General features: G+C 47.0%; 2 protein-coding genes across 4 annotated transcripts in view; one reads left to right on the forward strand and one right to left on the reverse strand.

Moving 5' to 3' along the window:
• ATP4B (ATPase H+/K+ transporting subunit beta) overlaps window positions 1-24541 on the reverse strand; it is a 351538-nt gene that overhangs the window by 56522 nt on the left and 270475 nt on the right. The window lies entirely within an intron of this gene.
• The window catches only part of GRK1 (G protein-coupled receptor kinase 1), a 49330-nt gene that overhangs the window by 15894 nt on the left and 8895 nt on the right, over window positions 1-24541 (forward strand). The window contains exons 2-5 of the mRNA XM_056555832.1: window positions 14704-14831; window positions 21381-21538; window positions 22680-22763; window positions 23783-23907. Of these exons, the coding sequence (XP_056411807.1) occupies window positions 14704-14831; window positions 21381-21538; window positions 22680-22763; window positions 23783-23907 (495 nt within the window). The remainder of the gene's footprint in view (window positions 1-14703; window positions 14832-21380; window positions 21539-22679; window positions 22764-23782; window positions 23908-24541) is intronic.

Raw genomic sequence — 24541 nt, forward strand, 5'->3', positions numbered from 1 at the left:
GGCTAGGATCACACTGTTTTTAGCCAAAATGGCCCCAACCACAGAAAAAGGTGCACATCTTTCTGCAATGTCCCAGTACAGGACAAAATCCTGTACTACCCTTAGGCCCTGTCAGGTTGAGACCCTCACTGACCTGGGGGCTCCCCTCCCTCTGTTGTTTCCATAATGTTGTGTATATCAGTCTAATGCCTAGACAGCATCCTTATGTATAGGTAGTACAGAGTACCTGTGGGAGGTCTCAAGGACCTGTGTAAGTCTGTCACATGTTATGCAGTCACATGATTTGTTGTCACATGTTCTCCCAGAAAGCATCAGCTTAACCTATGACCCACAGCTTGATCAATGGGCTTTAGTCCAGCCTCCCACTATATAAAGGGGCGGCCATAACAATTCTGTCTCTTCTGCTGCAAGCGGCTCTTAGCTCTTACAATCTGCTACCTGATTGAGCACAGCTGTAACGAACCGGTCAGGTGACAGGTGGTGGATCCACTGGACCAGAGGGGCAATGACGTGGGCCGTGCCAGGGGAACGGAGTCTAAGAGACTACTGGTCTTCACCAGGGCCCGCTGCAAAGCGGGATGGCCTTGCTGCGGCAGGTAGCCCCCAGGTCGTTCCACCCGGTAGCGACTCAACCCCTCTGGTAGCTGAGATAGACGTGGTACAGGAGGAGCAGGCAGAAGCGTAGTCGGACGTAGCAAAGGTCAGGGCAGGCAGCACGGGTTCACAAAGCGGTTGTCACGGGCAACGGGTCGGCAACAGGCAAGGGCAACACAGGAACACTGTGAAAACTTTCACTAGGCACAAGGCACTAAGATCTGGCTAGGGCAGGAAGGGGCTGGTAACATTTATAGGAACAGTGAGGGCCAGGCACCAATCAATGGTGCGCTGGCCCTTTAAATTTCCTGAAGCCAGCGCGCCAGGAGACAGAGGCAGCGCACGAGGACGGGGACGCGGGTAAGGAGACACGGGATGTGGCGCGTGTGCAGGGACCGGCCGCCATGCTAACTGCATCCCTAAAGGAGGAGACCCTGCGCTCCCGGTCAGCGTGTCTGACCGGGACGCGCAGGGACACCGCAGACTGGGGCCGGGACAGCGAGCGCTCCGGTCCAGAGGAGGGGACCGGAGCGCTCCGGTCCAGAGGAGGGGACCGGAGCGCTCACTGTTACAGTACCCCCCCCCCTTTGGTCTCCTCCTCCTTTTGGTACCAAGGAAACTGAGGATGAGGCTGCGGTCCAAGATGTTTTCCTCAGGCTCCCAAGACCTCTCCTCAGGACCGCAGCCTTCCCAGTCGACCAGAAAAAATCTTCTCCCCCGGATGAGCTTGGACGCCAAAATCTCCTTGACAGAGAACACATCCATTGTGCCGGCCACAGGGGTAGGAGTAGAGACCTTGGGGGAGAAGCGATTAAAGATGGCAGGCTTTAGGAGGGAGACATGGAAAGAGTTGGGAATCCTGAGGGAAGAAGGAAGATGGAGTTGATAAGACACTGGATTGATTCGCTTCTTGATTCTATAGGGTCCCAAGAAGCGGGAACCCAACTTGTAGCTTGGGACCCTAAATCGGATATATTTGAAGGAGAGCCACACCTTGTCACCAGGGAAAAACTCTGGAGGAGCTCTGCGTTTCTTGTCTGCCTGAGACTTCATGCAGGCAGAGGCTTTGAGGAGAGAGGTGCGGGTCTCTCGCTAGATAGAAGAGAAATCCCGGACAAGGTCCTCAACTGCCGGTACCGGAGAAGAGGAAGTCAGTGGAAGAGGTGGAAGAGGATGGCGACCAAAAACTACAAAAAATGGAGTCTTGTTAGAAGCAGAGGAGTGCTTATAATTATAAGGAAAATTCTGCCCAGGGAAGCAGATCAGACCAGTCACTGTGGCGTGAGGACACGAAGTGGCGTAGATAGTCTCCCAAAATTTGATTCACCCGTTCCACCTGGCCATTGGACTGAGGATGGTGGGAAGATGAGAAGTCCAACTTGACCCCGAGCTGACCACATAGAGCCCTCCACATAGACCACATAGAGAGGAGGGGAGATCGGTAACAAAGTCCATGGCGATGTGAGACCACGGAGCCTCAGGAATATCGAGGGGCAAGAGGAGACCAGCTGGCTTCTAGCGAGGTGACTTGTCCAGAGCACAAATCATACAAGCTTGGACATAGTCCGAGACATCTTTCTCCATAGTAGGCCACCAGTATCTTTGGGAGATAAGCTGGAGAGTTTTCTGTACCCCAGGATGACCTGCAAATAAAGAGACATGGCCCCACTTGAGGACTCGTAGACGCTGATGTGGAGGTACATAGGACTTGCCTGGAGGGAGAGAGCGCAGATTCACTGGAGCAATGGCAATTAGGCGCTCAAGCGGAATTATATGCTGAGGAGTTATCTCGTCGCCCACCACATCGGAAGAGTGGGAAAGGGCATCAGCCCTGATGTTTTTGCTCGCTGGACAAAAATGAATCACAAAATTAAAGCGAGCAAAGAACAACGACCAGCGAGCCTGACGTGGAGTGAGCCTTTGTGCGGATTGAAGATAGGCAAGGTTCTTGTGGTCCGTGAAAATGCTCACAGGGTGGATGGAGCCCTCGAGAAGATGCCTCCACTCCTCGAGTGCCAATTTTATGGCCAACAGTTCCCTGTCACCAATAGAATAGTTTCTCTCGGCGGGAGTGAAGGCCTTGGAGTAGAAGCCGCAAGTGAGTGTCTTGCCCCTGGGTGACTTCTGGGTGAGCACGGCTCCGGCTCCCACGGAGGAGGCATCCACTTTCAGGGAAAATGGCTTAGTGGGGTCAGGTCTGGAGAGTACAGGTGCGGTGGCAAAAGAGGCTTTCAAGGACTGGAAGGCCTCTTCAGTTTGAGAAGGCCATGATTTAGGATTAGCCCCTTTTTTGGTCAAAGTTACTATGGGTGACACCAGAGTGGAGTAATGGGGAATGAATTGCCTATAATAATTGGAGAAACCCAAAAATCTTTGAATGGCACGGAGTCCTGAGGGGCGTGGCCAGTCCAGTACCGCTGAGAGCTTGGCCGGGTCCATCTGTAAACCCTAGGCTGAAATGATGTACCCTAGGAAGGGCAGACTGGACCGCTCAAACAGACACTTCTCGTTCTTTGCATACAGGTGATTCTTTCTAAGGCGTGAAAGAACTTGATGAACATGGACCCAGTGTTGGTCCAGGTTGGAGGAGAAGATGAGGATGTCGTCTAGGTAAACGACCACGCAGGTGTAAAGCAGGTCTCTGAAAATATCATTGACATATTCTTGGAACACAGCAGGCGCATAGCAAAGACCGAAAGGCATCACCAGGTATTCAAAATGGCCATCCTGTGTGTTGATAGCGGTCTTCCACTCGTCACTTGGTGAAGATCCTAGCGAAGCAGTGGTAAGGCTCCGGAAGACCAGGTGGCGGAGGAACAACGGGGTCTTGCTTGACATGAACAGACTTGAGGCAACGGCCGAAGCAAGAGGGAGCCCAACTCAGGATCTCTCCGGAGGACCAATCCAGGATGGGACAGTGGCGCTGAAGCCATGGCAAACCAAGGAAGAGTTCTGAGGAGCAGAAGGGAAGGACCAAGAACTCCAAAGTTTCTGTATGCAAAATCCCGATGTCCATCTGTAATGGCAAAGTGCGGTACTGCACAGTGGCAGAAAGTCTCTCACCATTGACTGTAGAAATGAAATGTGGCTTGGGCAAACGGACCACAGGGATTTGATGCTTGTCAATCAAGGAGGCATAGATGAAATTGCCGGCAGATCCAGAATCCAAGAAGGCAGTGGCAGTGAAGGTAGACTTGGGGGGAAAGGAAAGCTGCACTGATACCATAAGACGTGGAGAGGAAGAATCCACACCTAGCAACGCCCTCCCACGTTTACTAGGTGTGAGCGTTTCCCGAACGTGGTGGACGAAGAGGACAGTCTCTGAGGAAGTGCTCGGTACTGGCGCAATACAGACACAAATTCTCGTTTCTGTGACGGCTCCGTTCCTGCGGAGTCAGGCGAGACCGGTCCACCTGCATGGCTTCCACGGCGGGAGGCCCAGAGACGGGTTGCGGTGGACGCTGAAAAACAGGAGTCAGATGAGGATAGCGTCTTGGACGAGCTCTCTCTTTCTCCTGAAGGAGTTCCTCTTGTCTCGGCAAAACGCTTGTCAATCCTAGTGGCCAGTAGTATAAGGTCACTGAGGGTAGATGGTATCTCCCGTGCAGCTAGGACATCTTTAATTTCACTGCTTAGTCCCTTCTGGAAGGTGGCAAAAAGTGCATCATTGTTCCAATTCAACTCAGAGGCGAGGGTACGGAATTGGATGGCGTATTCCCCCACGGTAGAGCCTCCTTGGGTCAGGTTCAGCAAAGCAGACTCTGCAGAGGTAACCCAGGCAGGTTCCTCGAATACACTCAGGAACTCTTGACAGAAACTCTGGACGGAGGTAGTGGCTGGATCAAAGTGGTCCCATAAAGGTGTAGCCCAGGCCAGGGCCTTCCCGGAGAGCAAGCTGAGTATGAAGGCCACCTTGGCTCGTTCGGATGGGAACTGGTCGGCCAGTAACTCGAGATGGAGTGAGCACTGTGACAGGAACCCACGGCACCGCTTCGGATCACCGTCATACTTGTCCGGCAAGGACAAGCGGATTCTGGCACTGGAGACGACTGCAGGCTGTGATGGAGCCGCAGGTGTAGGTGGAGGTGACGGCTGTTGCTGGGTAGGCAGGAGTTGCTGCATCATGGCGGCCAACTGGGCCAGCTGTTGACCTTGCTGGGCAATCTGCTGAGTCTGTTGAGCCACTACGGTGGAAAGATCCGCAAGGCTAGGAAGAGGCATGGCCGGATCTTACTGTAATGAACAGGTCAGGTGACAGATGGTGGATCCACTGGACCAGAGGGGCGATGACGTGGGCCGTACCAGGGGAACGAAGTCTAAGGGACTACTGGTCTTCACCAGGGCCCGCCGCAAAGCGGGATGGTCTTGCTGCGGCAGGTAGCCCCCAGGTCGTTCCACCCGTTAGCGACTGAACCCCTCTGGTAGCTGAGATAGACGCGGTACAGGAGGAGCAGGCAGACGCGTAGTCGGATGTAGCAAAGGTCAGGGCAGGCGGCACAGGTTCACAGGCGATAGTCTGGCAACAGGTCAGGGCAGGCAGCACGGATTCACAAAGTGGTTGCCACGGGCCATGGGTCGGCAACAGGCAAGGGCAACACAGGAACACTATGAACGGTTTCATTAGGCACAAGGCACTAAGATCCGGCGAGGGCAGGAAGGGGCTGGTAATATTTATAGGAACAGTGAGGGCCAGGCACCAATCAATGGTGTGCTGGCCCTTTAAATTTCATGAAGCTGGGAGACAGAGGCAGCGCACGAGGACGGGGACACGGGTAAGGAGACACGGGATGCGGCGCGTGTGCGGGGACCGGCCGCCATGCTAACCGCATCCCCGACAGAGGAGACCCTGTGCTCTGGGTCAGCGTGTCTGACCGGGACGGGCAGGGGCACTGCAGACTGGGGCAGGGACAGCGAGCGCTCCGGTCCAGAGGAGGGGACCGGAGCGCTCACTATTACAACAGCAACCACCAGAGATCTCAGTGCAAGAGATCAGCATCTGAAAGACCCCAAAGGCTGCAGTCATTCCATTCAAGTCTATGTCTGCTATCACAGAAACTAGTCAAGTCCTGCATATAGTCAAGTCAAGTCAAGTTAATTACAAGTATATTGGTCCAGCAAGCTGTGAGATCCTTCTGGGTCCTGGTCACCACTCTGGGAAATCTGGCCTTAGCTGTGAAAATAATTATATCTGTCTTATACTCATTAAAGCCTCCGTTTGACCATAACTGGTTGTGGACTCTCATTTCACTAGTAGCAACTGGAATAGCTACACCCGTGGTCCCGCCATACACCAGTGGGTCATCACATTTCCAATATAGTTTTTCTCTGTGTTAGTTCCACTCCTGGTTTTGGTTAAAAATAGTGACTAAATACAATGTGGAAACTCAGCCTTAAATGGGCACTGTCAGATCCAAAAACTTTTTATATGTTGTTTCCAATGAAAATTAAAGACCTTTTGTAATGTGGTTGTTTAACATTTTTTGACTATTTAATAAAGAAAACGCCTCCTGAAAATCCCACCACTAGGGGTCCCCATTCCTACTGAGACACTAACCAGTTCTACAGCAGCATCAGGCATGTCCATAAGTCATGGACAAGAGATGTCTCATGGACAAGGCTGCATGAACAGGTGCACCAATCACCTCCCACCACAACTAGGGAGGGACACACCCCCTTCCTCTGAGAGGATTTCTAACACTGTGAGCTAATGAAAAGAGGTATTTCTTTAAAATAAGAAATATATGTGATAGATGCATAAATATTTGATGTACATAGTCAGGATTAGGTACTGAGTAACATATTAGTAACACTCATGTTTCAGTAGACAGGAACACTGGAGGAAGTGGATGCGCTGGACCTGTGTGGCAGATGACATAGACAGTACCAGGGAGCATAGTCTAAGATGCCACTAGGTCGCTACCCTAGGCATGGTTCGACCACACAGGCGGCTGAGGAAATTCGAGGCACAGGTGGGATAAGGCAACTCGTATTCAGGATAGCAGGAGGTCAGGGCAAGTGGCACAGTAGCATAGTCAGGAACGTAGCAAGTGGTCAGTAGGCAGGCGGCAAAGGAGCAAGGTCAGGTCACAAAACAAAAGGTACGATACACGGCAAGGCAATACTCAGAAAGCTTTCTCTCAGACACTAGAGCAACATAGATCCAGCAGGGAAGAGAGGGAGGTGTAGGAATTTATTAACTGAGCTACAGGTGGTACTTAATTAATGTGCGCACTGGCCCTTTAAATCTCAAAGCCCCGGTGCTCGCACCCTAGGGGATGGGGACACACGCGCCAGAGCATAGAGGCCAAGGAGGAGGCAGGAGGAACAGGAGGTGAGTGACGGGCTGGGATTCTCATGCTAGTGCGTCCCGCGATGTGAATCCCAGCCCCGCCGGCAACGGGGCCATGCGCTCATGGCTAGCGCGTGTGGCCGGAGAGCATATTATAACAGTACCCCGCCCTTTGGTCTCCCCCTCCTTTTACATTTTAGAAACTTCCTGAGAAGGTCAAGGTCCAGAATATTCTCCTCTGGCTTCAAAGATCTCTCCTCAGGAGGGTAACCCTCCCAGTCAACCAGAAAAAATTGTTTACCTCTCACGGTTTTTGTGGCAAGAATCTCTTTAACCTTGTAGGCATCAGAAGAGCCGGGGACAAGATTTTTTTGTTGTTGAGAAAACCGGTTTATGACAAGAGGCTTGAGGAGAGAGACGTGGAAGGAATTGGGAATACGTAATGTAGCAGGCAGACAGAGTTTGTATGAGACAGGATACATTTTTTGCAGAACCTGGAAGGTACCAAGGTAGCAATGACCAAGCTTGTAACAGGGGACCTTGAATCCAATGTATTTGGAGGAAAGCCACACCATGTCTTCGGGAGAGAAGGACGGAGGAGGTCTTCTACTCTTGTCAGGCAGTGCCTTCATGTGTGAGGAAGCCTGCGATAAAGACTGTCGGGTTTGTTGCCGGATGGTGGAGAAGTCATGGACCAGCTCATGAACCGCAGGCACCCCGGAGAAAACTGGGAGTGGAAGAGGAGAACGAGGATGGAGTCCGTAGACAACAAAAAAAGGGAAACGACCGCGTGGACTCGGAATCCTTGTGTTTATATGAGAATTCAGCCCAGGGGAGAAGGTCAACCCAATTGTCTTGGTGAGCTGAAACAAAATGCCGTAGATACCATGAATAAGGGTCCAGTTTGATCCGAAATGCTTTGGATATTGTTCCTGTGTATATCCATGTGATCCACAATAAAGTGTTCCTGTTTTATCCTACTTACTGCGCTGGACATCTCTTTGTCGTGCTGCTCTATTGGACCTGGTGATTGGATTTAGCAGTGGAGAGCTGTCGGCATCTTTCCTTCTCAGTTTATAAATGCCGTAGAGAAGTCTCAAGAATTTGATTGACCCTCTCCACCTGACCGTTGGACTGAGGGTGGTAGGCTGAGGAGAAGTCCAGATTGATGTCCAGATGGGAACAAATTGCTCACCAGAACTTAGAGAGAAACTGCACTCCACGATCCGAAACAATATGCTTAGGCAGACCATGTAAAAGAAAGATGTGCAGCAAGAAGTACTTCGCCAGCTGTGGGGCAGAAGGAAGACCAGGTAGGGGAATGAAATGAGCCATCTTTGAAAATCGATGTACAACAACCCAAATGACAGTATTATTACGAGATGGTGGCAGATCGGTGTATAAAATCCATAGCGATATGGGACCAGGGAGTCTCCAGAATGAATAAAGGCTGTAAAAGTCCTGCAGGTCTCTGCCGCTGAGTTTTGTCACGGGCACAAGAATAACAGGAACGGAAAAAATCAGAAACATCACATTCAAGATGGGACCACCAGTAGTGCCGAGAGATTAAAAGTAGAGTCTTACGTATTCCAGGATGACCTGCAGTCATGGAAGAATGACCCCATTTCAGTACCTTGTGTCTCAGTCTGGCAGGCACAAAGGATTTTCCTGGAGGAACTTGCTGAATTTTAGCAGAAGCATCAGAAATCAAACAGTCAGAAGGAATAATATGCCTAGGCGTGGAATCCAAAGGACGTCAGAGGACCTGGAGAGAGCATCTGCCCTAATGTTTTTGTCTGCTGGATGGAAGTGAATGAAGAAGTTGAACCTAGAAAAGAACAGTGACCACCTTACCTGGCGGGGGTTCAAATGATGAGCAGAGTGAAGGTATAAAAGATTCTTATGGTCGGAGTAGATGCTGACCAGATGAGGAGATCCTTCCAATAAATGTCGCCATTCCTCCAAATCAAGCTTGATAGCAAGGAGTTCATGATCTCCAATGGAGTAATTCCTCTCAGCAGGAGAGAAGGTCTTGGAAAAGAACCCACAAGTTACAGAATTACCCTTGGTGTTTTTCTGAGTAAGAATGGCACCGACTCCAACAGATGAGGCATCAACTTCCAAAGCAAAGTTAGCGAATCCCAGAAAGCATTGTATAGCACGTAGACCAAAACGACGAGGCCAATCCAATACCGCAGACACTTTATCTGGATCCATCTGCAGGCCTTGATGAGAGACAATGTAGGCAAGAAATGGAAGACTAGATTTCTCCAATAAGCATTTCTCCAGTTGGGTGTAGAGAGGATTCTTTGGTAGACGCAGAAGAACCAGACTAATGTGGGTTCGATGCTCCTCTATGTTGGAAGAGAAGATCAGAATGTCATCTAGGTATACGACTACACAGGTGTAGAGTAGATCACGGTCGATTATCATTGACAAACTCTTGAAAACGGCTGGAGCATTACAGAGGCCAAAAGGCATTACGAGATACTCAAAATGTCCATCACGAGTATTGAAGGCCGTTTTCCATTCATCTCCCTTGCGGATATGAATGAAGTTATATGCTCCTCGTAAGACATTGGCACCACGGAGATGGTCAAAAAGTTCTGAGATAAGAGGTAGTGGATAACAATTCTTGACCGTGATTTTGTTAAGTCCCTTATAGTCAATGCATGGACGGAGTGAGCCCTCCTTCTTTCCTACAAAGATGAAACCTGCTCCGGAAAGAGAAGAGAACTTACGGATAAACCATTTTTTTGAGATTCTCCTGGATATACTCGGCCATGGCTTTGGTCTCAGGAACCTATAAAGGGTAAATCCTTCCAGGAGGAGGAGTGGTACCAGGCAGAAGATCTATAGGGCAATTATAAGGACGATGTGGAGGCAGTGATTCTGTCTGCTTCTTGCAGAAAACATCAGAAAAATCTTGGTAAGGTAGCAGCAGGCCAGGTAAAGGAGGAGGACAAGAAACAACTTTAGGCTGAAGTGGTTGGAGACAATGATTTTGACAGAATTGCCCCCAGCGAATAATTGGTAAAGTTCTCCAATCCAGATGCGGAGAATGACATTGAAGCCAGGGAAGGCCAAGAAGAAGCTCAAAAATACAGTATGGCAGTACATAGAATTCAATCTTTTATGCAACACTCCCACTTGCAGAAGGAGAGATTCGGTATGCACCATACAGTCCAGATTTTGTCCATTACCTGATGAACAAGCCGAGTAACAGGAAGATGATATTTGTGGACCAAAGAAGCATCAATAAAGTCACCTGTGGATCCAGAATCCAGAAATGCTGTAGCGCAGAAGGAAGACTTGGCAGAAGCGAAGACTTGTACAGTAATGGTTCAGTGAGGAGAGGAAGTATTCCCAACTAGAGACACCTCTCCCACGTACCCTAGGTGCGAGCATTTCCCAGACGCTGTGGACGAACAGTTAAGTCCTTGAGGAAGTGCTCCGGGCTAGCACAATACAGGCACAAATTCTCACTGCGACGTCGAGATCTCTCTAGTGGCGTCAAGCGAGACCGATCCACTTCCATAGCCTCTTCAGCAGGAGGCACAGGAGATTGTAGAGATGGACGTTGGAACACAGGAGCCAAGCGAGGAAATTGCCGGGTACGAACAGTTTCCCTCTCCAAGCGTAGCTCTTTCAGCAAAACGCACATCAATACATGTAGCAAGATGGATTAAATCACACAAGGAAGACGGAGGATCACGGGCAGCGAAGGCGTCTTTAATTCTGCTAGAAAATCCTTGTTTGAAAGTGGCACACAAGGCCTCATCGTTCCATGTCAACTCAGAAGCCAGAGTGCGGAATTGAACCCTGTAGTCACCAACAGAGGAGTTCCCCTGGCAGAGATTCAGTAGAGCCACCATGGCAGAAGAAGCACATGCGGGTTCCTCAAAGACACTGTAATTTGGCCAGAAACACCGTCAAGTTGGAGGTAACATGGTCCCCACGGTCCTAAAGAGGAGTAGCCCAGGCCAAGGCTTTTCCGGGGAGCAGACTGACCACAAAGGCCACCTTAGCTCGTTCCATAGGAAATTGGTCCGACATGAGCTCCAGATGCATGGAGCATTGTGTAACGAAACCTCTACACAGCTTAGGATCTCCGTCATACTTGGAGGGTAGAGGTAAACATAGCTTGGAACCAGAAGAAGCAGCTGGAACAGGTGGAGATGCCTGTACAGGTTGATGCCGATGCTGTTGTTGTTGCTGCATAGCTAGAAGTTGTCGCATCATTGCAGACAATTGAATGAGCAGCTGCGATTGTCGGACCAACTGCTGTGACTGTCACACCACAACAGAGGGAAGATCCGCAACTTCAGGCAGGGGTACCTCAGCGGAATCCATGGCCGAATCTTATTGTAACACTCACGTTTCAGTAGACAGGAACACAGGAGGAAATGGATGCGCTGGACCTGTGTGGCGGATGACACGGACCGTACCAGGGAGCAGAGTTTAAGGTGCAGCTGGTTTTCACCAGAGCCTGCCGCAAGGCACCCAGGTCGCTACCCCTGGCACAGCTCAGCCACACAGGCAGCTGAGGAAATTCGAGGCACAGGTGGGATAAGGCAACTCAAAGTCAGGATAGCAGGAGGTCAGGGCAGGCGGCACAGTAGTGTAGTCAGTAACGTAGCAAGTGGTCAGTAGGCAGGCGGCAAAGGAGCAAGGTCAGGTCACAAAACAAAAGGTATGATATGTGGCAAGGCAATACTCAGAAACGCTTTCTCTCAGGCACTAGGGCAACAAAGATTTGGCAGGGAGGTGAGGGAGGTGGAGGAATTTATTAACTGAGCCACAGGTGTTACTTAATTAATGGGCGCACTGGCCCTTTAAATCTCAGAGCTCCGGCGCGTGCACGCCCTAGGGGACGGGGACGGGGACATGCATGGGCCAGAGCATAGAGGCAGGAGGAACAGGAGGGACACGTCATAACTAGTGTTGCTCGCGAATATTCGCAATTCGAATATTATTCGCGAATATCGCATATTCGCGAATTCGCGAATTTCGCGAATATAGCGCAATATATTCGTAATTACGAATATTCGTTTTTTTTTTCTTACAGTACACATTACAGTGATCACCCCTCTCTGCTTCCAGCTTGTGTGGTGTAAAGAAGGCTGTAATACTACTGTGTGAGACTGGCGTGCGAAAATTCGCATATGCTAATTTTCGCATATGCTAATTTTCGCATATGCGGATTTAAGCATATGCGAATTTTGTATATGCTAATTTTCCCATGTGGTAATTTTCGCATACGCAAATTTTCGCATATGCGAAAATAAAACGGGAATATAACGAATATGCGAATATTCGCGAATATATGACGAATATTCGTCCATATATTCGCGAATATTCGCGAATTCGAATATGGCCTATGCCGCTCAACACTAGTCATAACAACATTATTATTATAATTTTTTGTAGCATCTGACAGGTACACTTTAAGAATACAGACTAGTTTGGGCCTGTTCATTGACAGCAAACTAAAATCATGTAAATGGTAGTAAATGGGAAAGTATATTAGACAATTTTATATATGATTAAACCTTCTTAATCTTAAAGGGTTTATCCAGGAATAAAAAACAGACCCCTTTCTTCCAAACATTTCTTGCAGACAAATGTGGTTCAGTTTTTTTCTTTTTTGAGAAATCAGCATCGTTTTTCTAATGCTGGATAATCCCTTTAAAAGGATTGCCCAGCAAAAATTCAAATTCCTGACAACATGGCCAGGCTGCCTTCTTAAACAAAATAAAAACTGAACATACTTCCCACTGTCCTCCCATAGCCTCTAGTATCATTGCTCTTGGTCTTTGGTGAGTTTCCCTTCCTGTTGCTGGAAGGTTGTGCATTGGCTGAGGCGAGACACCTCTGTGGCCAGTGATTGGCTGAATGTGACATATTGGGCCCCAGCACCAGGAAATGGAGTGCAGCAGAAACAGTGATACCAGAGTCTATGGGGGATTGATGGAGGTAGGTATAGTTTTTAAGCAGGTAGGTAGCCTTGCCATGTTTTTAGAAAAATATAGCTGGACAACCCCTTTAAACTGTAAAAACTTTTAATATCAAAGGATCTAATTAACAAACAGTCAACAGATAATAGATTTGAAGGGATTGTGTCATGAAAGCAGCTCTTGCAATGTGCCTTATAAGAGCATATGTGTAACATAAATACGGTGTGCTGCTCAGGAATCCCATCTATTAACCATAGAAAAGTGAGATATTGCTTAGATTCCATGTGAAAACTGTGTCAGGTAGCCAGAATGCAGATTAGCCCCCTTCCATGCTAAAAACCATAATGAAATCCATACAGCTCCACATCAGTAATCTGAGGTTATGAAAGATTTTGTATATTAAAGTTTATATTACGTAGACTTGGATGTGACATCACAGACATAATCACTTGACTCTATACTTGATCAAGTCCCACCTCTTCATATATTTAGTGTCTCCCATGCACACGCCCCCTGCTCACCTCACATTCTTTCTGTGCATCTCCCAAGGCTCTGTGCTGGGAACTCCTATTTTTCTTTATTTATGTTTGTAGCCTGGGACAGATTATAGAATTCCATGGCTTTAAAGGGGTACTCGGGTGGCAAACAATTTTTTTCATATCAACTGGATCCAGAAAGTGAAACATATTTGTAAATGACTTCTATATTAAAATCCTTCCAGTACTTATCAGCTGTTGTATGCTAGAGAGGAAACAGAGGAACTTGAGTTGTTCTTTTCTGTCTGAACACAGTGCTCTCTGCCCACACCTCTGTCCATGTCAGGAACTGTCCAGAGTAGGTCAGAGTGGACAGAGGTGTCCGCAGAGAGCACTGTGGTCAGACAGAAAAAAACTATGCAACTTCCTCTGTAGCATACAGCAGCTGATAAGTACTGGAAGGATTAAGATGTTTTAATAGCAGTAATTAAAAAATCTGTTTAACTTTCTGGCACCAGTTGATTTGACGAAAAAATAGTTTTCCACTGCAGTACGCCATTAAGTACCATTTTTATGCTGGTGCTACTCAAATCTACTTCTCTAGTCTAGATGTTATATTTCTGCTCTCTAGGATCCCAGAGTGTCTATTGACTACATTTTCTTTCTCCTCCTCTCGCTTTGTAATACATAACAAGAAAAAAACTGAATAAAATGTTTCCCCCCACCTTGCTTCCCCCCCCCAAATGGATCTATCAATTACAGGTAATGGTTCCTCTATCTTTCCAGTTCCAAAAGTCTTCTGCCTTAGAATAATGCTTCATTCTGCTTAGTATTTCAAACCCCACATCCAAGTCTTTACCACCTCCTGCTGTCACCTCTACCTCAAAAACATTCTTCGATTCTCTCTTGCTAGTTCATGCCCTCATCATCTCCCACTTGGACTACTGCAACATCTTTTCTGTGGCCTCTTGCCCCCTTGATTTCACCCCAACTTTGCTTAATAGTTAATTTACCTCTCTCCTCAATCCTCCCTGCCTCTACCCTTTGCCATTCCCTTTATTGGCTACCCATAGCCCAGCAAATTTAGTTTAACCTGTTAGGCCACTTTCATATTACCTTCAGTCTCCGCTAAATGGAGCTCCATCGGCAATTCCTGGTTGTAACCTGGTTGTAACTTTGTGGAATCAGTTGTGCTTCGACTTGTTTTGAGGCCCTGCATTGCTTGAAAAAAAAGAGCCAAACTGACCCAGAACGGGGAAAAGCACAACAGCAATGTGAACATCACATTGACAACAATATACAAGGGTGTCCACAACCTGTTTCATCCATAAGCCTCTGCCCTCGTCTCGTGATTCTCCCCTCTCACCTTTTTCTTTTGTATTTACAGGGTGCCATGGTGGAAAAAAGAATTCTGGCTAAAGTGCATAGTAGATTTATTGTTTCTCTGGCATATGCATTCCAAACAAAGAATGAAGCCTGCTTAGTTATGACCATCATGAATGGAGGTGACCTACGGTAAGTTTCTGTAACCATGATTTTGTTTTACTTTTTTATTTATATTACTACTGAATGTTAAATCAGGTGGTCTCAACAACTGTACATGCAGTCTTTAGCAATGAATCCATTGCTCCTCCCCGGAGCGCTCGCGGCATTTATCTCCTGTTCGCAGCGCCCCGGTCAGACTCGCTGACCGGGAGCGCTGCTCTGATTCCCCCGGCTGGGATGCGATCCGAGTTTTTCTGTGGGCGAATACGTCATCCAGTTCCGCACCCTCGCCTCAGAGCTATTCTGGAATAATGAGGCCCTCTGCGCGACCCTCAAGAATGGCTTATCCAGTAACATACAAGATGTCCTGGCCGCACGAGAAATTCCTGCTAATCTGTCTGAACTCCCACACCCGCATCGACATGCGTTTCTGGGAAAGACGCCAGGAGCTTCGTCAGGAAAAGGATCTTGTTCACACCAGGCGGTTTTCCTCCCAGGCTCCTCTCTTCCAACGTCCTTTGCAATCTGTTCCTGTGCCTTCCGCCGAGGAGGCTATGCAAGTGGATCGGTCTCGCTTGACCCAACAAGAGAGGACTCGCCGCCGAAATGAGAATTTGTGCCTGTACTGTGCTAGTACCGAACATTTCCTAAAAGACTGTCCTATCCGCCCTCTGCGTCAGGAGAAACGCACGCACCTAGTTCACGTGGGTGAAACAACACTTGGTGTGAATTCTGCCTCTCCACGTCTGACTGTACCTGTGCAGATTTCTCCTTCTGCCAACTCCTCCTTCTCAGCAGTGGCCTTCTTGGACTCTGGTTCTGCAGGAAACTTTATCTTGGCCTCTTTCGTTAATAGGTTCAGTATTCCAGTAACTCCTCTCGTCAAGCCGCTCTTCATCTCTTCAGTAAACGGAGAGACATTGGACTGCACTGTGCGCTACCGCACTGAACCTCTGCCCATGAGCATTGGACTTCACCATGAAAAAATTTAAATTTTTCGTTCTGCCTAACTGCACCTCTGAAGTTCTTCTCGGCTTGCCGTGGCTCCAGCGTCATGCTCCTACCCACGACTGGACCACCGGGGAGATCAAAAGTTGGGGTCCTTCTTGTCACAAGCGATGTCTCACGTCTGCTTCCACTAGTCAAACCCCTGCGGCTTCTCCTTTACCGGGCCTTCCCAAGGCTTACCAGGACTATTCTGATGTATTCTGCAAAAAGCAAGCAGAGGTCTTACCTCCACATAGACCTTATGATTGCCCTATTGACCTTCTTCCTGGTACCACTCCGCCCCGTGGCAGGATTTACCCTCTGTCAGCCGCAGAGACTCAAGCCATGACGGAGAACATCCGGGAGAACTTAAAGAGGAGTTTTATTCGGAAATCCTCATCCCCTGCTGGAGCAGGGTTCTTCTTTGTTTCAAAAAAGGATGGATCCTTACGCCCATGTATTGACTACCGCGGTTTAAACAAGATTACCATCAAAAACCCCTATCCCCTGCCTTTGATCTCCAAACTCTTTGACCGTCTACGCGGAGCAAGTATCTTCACCAAACTGGATCTAAGGGGTGCTTATAATCTTATTCACATCCGTAAAGGTGATGAGTGGAAAACCGCTTTCAATACCAGAGATGGACATTTTGAATATCTAGTCATGCCCTTTGGGCTCTACAACGCCCCTGCTGTCTTCCAGGACTTTGTTAATGAGATCTTTCGGGACTTACTGTATACCTGTGTTGTGGTTTACTTGGATGACATCTTGATTTTTTCCTCTAACTTAGAGGAACACCATTGTCATGTCCGTCAAGTGCTCCAAAGACTCCGTGAAAACCACCTATACGCAAAATTTGAAAAATGTCTCTTTGAATGCAACAGTCTTCCTTTCCTAGGTTATCTAGTCTCTGGCCAAGGGCTACAAATGGATCCAGATAAACTGTCGGCGGTTTTGGATTGGCAACACCCTTCTGGACTCCGTCCTATCCAACGCTTCCTGGGATTCGCCAACTATTATCGACAGTTTATTCCCCACTTCTCCACCATTGTGGCTCCTATTGTGGCTCTGACTAAGAAGAATGCTAATCCAAAGTCTTGGCCTCCACAAGTGGATGAGGCCTTCAAACGTCTCAAAGCTGCCTTCGCCTCTGCACCAGTTTTGTCCAGACCTGATCCGTCGAAACCATTCTTCCTGGAAGTTGATGCTTCCTCAGTTGGAGCCGGAGCCATACTTCTACAAAAAAAAAAGCTACTGGACGTAACATTACTTGTGGTTTTTTCTCTAAGACTTTCTCTCCGGCAGAAAAGAACTACACTATTGGAGATCGTGAACTCCTGGCCATCAAGTTGGCACTCGAGGAGTGGAGACATCTTTTGGAGGGTTCCAAACATCCCATTGTCATTTACACTGACCACAAGAATTTGTCTTACCTCCAGTCCGCTCAGCGTTTGAATCCTCGCCAGGCTAGATGGTCGTTGTTCTTTGCCCGCTTCAACTTCGAGATACATTTCCGTCCCGCTGACAATAATGTCAGAGCTGATGCCCTATCTCGTTCCTCTGATGCCTCCGAGTCTGAAGCCCCTCTGCAGCATATTATACCACCTCTGTGCCTAGTCTCCTCTGCTCCAGCTTCACTGGGGCAAACCCCCCCTGAAAAGACTTTTGTTCCTCCACGCCTTCGCCTCAGGATCCTCAAATGGGGGCATTCTTCTCAACTGGCTGGTCATGCTGGCATTAAAAAGTCCATTCAGCCAATCTCCCGTCTGTATTGGTGGCCTTCATTGGAGTGTGACGTTACTGATTTTGTTCGGGCTTGTACTGTTTGTGCCCGGGATAAAACTTCTCGCCAGAAGCCTGCTGGACTCCTCCATCCTTTGCCTGTCCCTGAGCAACCATGGTCCCAAATTGCCATGGATTTCATTACAGATCTTCCTGTATCCCATGGCAACACTGTCATCTGGGTGGTCGTTGATCTCTGATGTCTTCGCTGTCAAAGAGATCCTTGCCTCTAAGATCGTCCGAGGTAAAAGATTTTTTTTTAATTGATTGGGAGAATTGTGGCCCTGAAGAGAGGTCCTGCGAGCCTGAGGCCAACATTTTTGACAAGGAGCATGTCCACAGATTCCTGGGCTCCAAAAAGAGGGGGAGACCTAAGGGGGGGGGTACTGTTACGCCGAGCGCTCCGGGTCCCTGCTCCTCCCTGGAGCGCTCGCGGCATTTATCTCCTGTTCGCAGCGCCCCGGTCAGACTTGCTGACCAGGAGCGCTGCTCTGATTCCCCCGGCGGGGATGCAATCCGCACGGTGGGGCGTGCCTGCCGCGGGTCGCATCCCGTTCTGCTCACCTGCCCCGTCCTCTTTCGGCTCCGTCCCAGCGCGCGCGGCCCCGCTCTCTAGGGCGCGCGCGCCGGCTCTATGAAATTTAAAGGGCCAGTGCACCACTAATTGGTGCCTGGCCCAATCAGTGTATTACCACCAAACACTACTTAAACCCACTTCCCCTTCCTGTCCTCGCCGGATCTTGTTGCCTTGTGCCCTGTGAAAGCGTTTTAGTGTGTTCCCAAGCCTGTGTACCCAGACCGTCTGCTGTTGCCCCTGACTACGAACCTCGCTGCCTGCCCTGACCTTCTGCTACGTCTGACCTCGCCTCTGTCTAGTCCTTGTGTACCGCGCCTGTCTCAGCTGTCAGTGAGGTTGAGTCGCTATCGGGTGGAACGACCTGGGGGTTACCTGCCGCTTCAAGTCCATCCCGCTTTGCGGCGGGCTCTGGTGAAAACCAGTAACCCCTTAGATTCCGCTCCCCTGGCACGGCCCACGCCATCAACTCACTGACACAGAGGATCCACCACCAGTGTCCTCTTCGCATACCAGATCGGATCCTGACAGATCCAATGATCTGTTTCCTCTTTGTGTCCTTTGCTTTTAATCATCAATTCACCAAATGCTGGTGTGATGATATGGAGAGCCATCACATTCTACATCCTGCAGACATATGTTCCTGTCCTCCAAATTGAATTTTTTTCAGTAGAATAATGCTCACTCACTATAAGGTTTTACTCACCAACATAAAGCAAAGGTTTCCCAGGAATTTCAACACTTCCATGACCTGCCTGGTTGCTATATTTATTACCATTCAAACATTAATGGCGAGCTTTGTAAACCCACGAGTGTGCAGGATCTACAGGACCACATGCAACATATGTGAAGAAATGTATCTCCAATCCCATTCATGAAGCCCAAAGTTCAGTATGGTTTCAACATGTACATGACATAAAATTCTTATGGTGGGAAACACCTAACATGCATAAACCAAAAATATAGGGAGTTGTCAAAATCATTTACACATCAGTCAATATGAACTTTCTATTTCTGTATTTAATGCCAAATGACAAAAACAGTAAACAGTCTACAGATATCGCAACACATTATTCTGTACTCAATACCCATAATGACAAACAAAATGTTAGAAATATTTGCTAATTTATTGAAAAAGTAAAAAGTAAAATATTAATCAGTACTCAGTTGAAGCACCATATGCAGCAGTTACATCCACTAGTCTTCTTGGGTATAATACAAAGCTTGTACACTTGGATTTGGGGTTTTCTGCCATTCTTTTCTGCAGAACCTCTCAAGTTCTTTAAGGTTGGATGAAGACTGTCAGTGGAAGCCATTTTCAGGTCTCTCCAGAGATGTTCAATTGGGTTCAAGACAGGGCCCTAGTTGGGTCACTCAAGGAAATTGTTGTCCTTAAAGAGGTATTCCAGGATTTTTTTTTATTTGACTATGCTACAGGGGCTGTAAGGTTAGTGTAGTTCCTAATATAGTGTCTGTACCTGTGTGTGATGGTTTTCTCACAATTCTTCTCTGATTTTCACCCCAATATTTATTTTTTACCAGCATACAAAATGACTGTTGTCTCAGATTTTTCCCAGGTTGCAATGCGGCCGAGACCTGACATCACTAGTCAGCTGATGACAGGGAGCCTGTCTGCTTTAATGGGTGGAGGGATCGCTTGGTGGGAGAGAGATTAATCTGCAACTAATGCAACAGCTGTAGGCACCCTGATTTAAAGCCACAGGTCTTTTGAATGGATGCAGCTCATTTATGTTTCAATGGGTGGGGTGGCTGATGTGTGGGAGGGGGAAAATGGAATTATGGGATTTGTAGTCAACAAAAGAAAACTCAAGCAGGAAATACCAGTTCACAAAAAGCTAGCCACAGTATTATGGTGACCTCACAACATTTAGCCCCAAGACAAGCGCAGATCCTTCCTAAGCATGTCCATTACTGCCTGCCAGGTACGTACTAAAATCACCTTATGGTGGATAAGCCCTTTAAGCCATTCTTGTGTTGTCTTGGCTGTGTGACTATTTTATCATTGTGTAAATCATATTCATTTTACCTGCATTTGTCTGCATGTCATCATATGTACTTTCCCCACATTTATCAAAGGGGTGCACATTCTTCATAAATAGCAAAGTAACTTAGATGTAGACAAGTTTTTAAGTTTGGTCTAGACTGGAGTGAAATAAAAAAGTTGTTGTTGTTGCAAAAATTGTTGAACACTGCAAAGCTAACCAGGCAAAAATTTGCAACAATTTTCGACTAGAGAAACAGGGTAAAACCAAGGATAAATTCCCATTCTCCCCCAAATGAGTTAGTTTGGTAGGGGGCCAGCTCTAAAATAAGTCATGGTTGGGTTCATCCAAACTTCTTCCATTTAAGAATTGTGGAGGACAGGGTGCTCTTGTTTCTGAGCTCTACAGGTAGTTCTTTTCTCCTCATGGCTTGGTTTTTGCTCTTAAATGCATTGTCAGCTGTGAGACCGTATATAGACAGGGGTGTGTATTTCCACATCTAGTCCAATCCCCTAAATTTACCACAAGTGACTCCAATCAAGGTCGAAAAACATTTCCAATAGAAATGTCAGGCCCACAGAGCTAAATTTCAAGGGTCATATCAAAGGATCTGTCACGCCCCCTCCCATAGACTTGCATTGAGGGGGCGGGGTGTGATGTCACACGGGGGGCGGAGTCGTGACATCACGATCTTCAGCCCCCGTGGTCGGGATGGAACTAGCCTGAGGGCCTCCAGCGCTTCCGGAAGCCGTTACAGGTGAGGGCGGCATGGTAGATTGCAGGGGTCCCCAGCGGTGGGACCCCCGCGATCAGACATCTTATCCCCTATCCTTTGGATAGGGGATAAGATGTCTAGGGGTGGAGTACCCCTTTAAGGATAGGTTGTCAATGTTAGATCCAAGGGGACTTACTCCTGGCATGGCTGTTTGAAGGGGATATTACAATGTGTACCAGCCCTCATACCTGCTTCACCTTACTGTTAGAAGCAGCAGTACAAGGTACTGCCAGGAGGGTGCCTCTGGGGATGCTGGGAGTGGAAACCCATGTGAGGATAGGTAATCAATTAAATATGGTTAATTAAATATACTTTTTAATATATTTACTATAGATATTTTTCTTATTTCCTGTTTGTAATGTTTCTCCTCTAAGGTTACGCTTTATCTCATATGTGTTGTCAATAACTTTTTATAACATTCATAACATTTATAATATTCATAACCTTTCTGCCTTTAGGTTTCACATTTATAATGTTGATGAGGAGAATCCCGGTCTAGATGAACCCAGATCATGCTTTTATACAGCACAGATCATATGTGGGATGGAACACTTACACCAAAACAGGATCATCTATCGTGACCTCAAACCAGAAAATGTGCTCCTGGACAATGATGGTATGCTTCTCTTGGTGTTTATCGGTTTGCACACCTGGATTTGGGGATTTTCTGCCATTCTTCTCTGCAGATCCTCTCAAGCTCTTTCAGGTTGGATGGGGACCGTCAATGGAAACCATTTTCTGGTCTTTCCATGGATGTTCAACTGGGTTCAAATCAGGGATCTGGCCACAGCATGATGCTGCCACCACCATACTACACTGTAGAGATGGTATTGGGCGGGTGATATGCAGTGCCTGGCTTCTGCCAGATGCACACACTTTCCCACAATCCTTCTTGCTTTCATATTCTAAGGAGCAATATGTAGTTGAACTTAGCATGGCCTAAGATGGTTGTAACCAAGAACAACAGGCCAAAACAAAGAAGGCACATGAGGGATTGGTAGTCATATATATATTAAATGGGATTGTCAATTTAAACTCCCACCGATTGGTAGATGCAGCCAGGAGAAGCACTCAGCTGTGCTCTTTACCCCCAGGTTCACTTTATCGCTGCAGGAGATGGTATCCATTGTAAGTCTACATACAACCTAACAATCAATGAGGGGTATAGCACTGACCGATCATAACTTTTGACATGTCTTAAGAACATGTCAAAAGTTTTTTTTTAAGTGACAGGGATACTTTTAGTATAAATATGTCAAACAGTACATTTTCAGTAATACTTGTACATTTTATCATGTTTAATTAGACATAATTCATCAGTTTAGACATATTTATCTTTGTGGGAAAACCCCTTTAACTTAAGACTATAACACAGTGTATATCCCATATTATTTCAATGTCACCCTCCAGATCTACTGTATCTATATTCAAACTATGGTCCTATCATAGTTCTGACATTGACTGTCCTGGTGTGTGTGTTCTGAAAACCTCTAAATGTACCTTTGTGCGTATGTGCATTTATGTTCCCAAAAGGCAAATAATACTGGATATCATATAAAGCGGATACTTTAATGTAGACATTATAATTCTTGTATTCACCTTTCACCCAAAATTAGAGAAACTTTTAATAGTCAACATCTGGGTACTTGGGTTTATTTTCAGTATATTTCCAGACATGTTTTGTAATACAAAGTTGTATTGGAGGGTGCAGGAACAGTATGTGGGCTTGAAGAACAAAGTCTGTGTTTACTTTTCAGGGAATGTCCGTATTTCTGACCTTGGGCTGGCTGTGGAATTAAAGGAGAAGAAAAACAAAACCAAAGGCTATGCAGGAACTCCAGGTACAAGGAGTTTACTCTAAAAGTACAGACCCTTCACAAGCCTAATATAAAGGATTTTTCTGGGAGGACTTTTTTTTATTGATAGCCTATCCTCAATATCAGAATGTTGGGGGTCTCACATCTTATACCCCCCCCCCCCGGTTATAAATTATTTGCCAAGGTCGACAGCAGAGAGCTCTGCACTTTGCGTAGTGGCCATGCTGGGTTACTTCAGCTCAGATCCCGTTCAAAATGATATGAGTTGTGATTACCCAACAAGCATCAGCAGCACATTTCCCTGTGTAAACAGCACAATGTCCTGTCTGTACATCCTGTAACAGACTTCCAGTTCCTGTGTACAGGACACTCTAGTCGGGAATTCAGCCAAACTCTCTCTCCCTTCCCCTTTCTTGTTGACTATGACCTCTCCTACATAATCAGAAGGAGATAGAGTAGCTTTATGCACCATTATATGTTTATTTATTGAAAAGTTGAATACAGTCCTACGGTTTATCCTGGTGTTAAATGTAACTGGTATTGTGTGTCATGCTTTAGCAGGGTAGTAGAAAAATAGGCTTGTTTTGGTTGCTGCCTATTTGGACATGTGAAGACAAAAAGTCATAATATTTGTCATATTTGGCATAATGTTTTTCTTAAGGGAACTACATTTTTCTCAATGGTTAATCCTTTGACACATGTAAATTATTATTTGATTTATAAAGGATTTATATGGCAAGGACTTACTAGATATGTCTTAAAATGACAGATCATATTTACAGAGGTGTTAGTGCCTTCTGAGTTGCAGTAAAAGATTCATTCTGTGCTGCATAAAGGTAAAACCACACGAGCCGTTGGCCAATCACCACAAGCCATTCACCACAAACTTATGTGGTTTTACCCTAGTAAAGAAATAATCATAATCCTAGTCATAATCATAGCCATTCCGCAGTAAGATAGTCAAGAAACTGCAGTGTTTTACAATGTGTTTATTAAATGTTATTCTAATTCTTCTTACATGGACTGATATAAATCTTACCCAGGGTTCATGGCCCCTGAGCTGCTGAATGGAGAAGAATATGACTACTCTGTGGACTACTTCTCTTTGGGTGTCACTTTATATGAAATGATTGCTGCACGTGGCCCATTCAGATCAAGAGGAGAAAAGGTAACTAAGTGTCAACCAATATGTCAGATCTGGTCACTATTAAAGGGCTTATTTAGGATGAGAAAACAGAGCTGATTTCTTCTAGAAACAGAGCCTCAGGTTGTTATGTAGTATTGCATCTCAGTTCGATTGAAGTTAATGGAGCCAAATTGTAATACCACACACAACCTGAGGACAGGGGTGGCGCTATTTTTCAAAAATATTAGAAATGATTACAGTAAATATATAACAATGGGTCGAGTGTCACCTGGCTTGGATATTGCATGGTTAAAGGCGTACTCTGCTGCTAGACATCTTATCCCCTATCCAAAGGATAGGGGATAAGATGTCTGATCGCGAGGGGATCCTGCTGCTGGGGCCCCATGCGATCTCTGGCAGCACCTGGTGTTCCAAACAAATGCCAGGTTCCCGTGGCAGTGGTCGTGACATCACTACTACGACCCCTCCATTCATGTCTACGCCCCCTCCTCCCATAGACATATATGAAGGGGGTGTAATGTGATGTAATGAGGGGGCGTGGCTATGACATCACGATCACGGGCTACGGGCCTCCAGGTTCTGAACATTCTGAACACAGCGGGAGCCCGTGATCGTGACGTCATGGTCACGCCCCTTGTGATTTCATGCCACACCA

The sequence above is a fragment of the Hyla sarda genome, chromosome 2 (genome assembly GCF_029499605.1).
Source record: "Hyla sarda isolate aHylSar1 chromosome 2, aHylSar1.hap1, whole genome shotgun sequence".
In the NCBI taxonomy this organism is placed as follows: Eukaryota; Metazoa; Chordata; class Amphibia; order Anura; family Hylidae; genus Hyla; species Hyla sarda.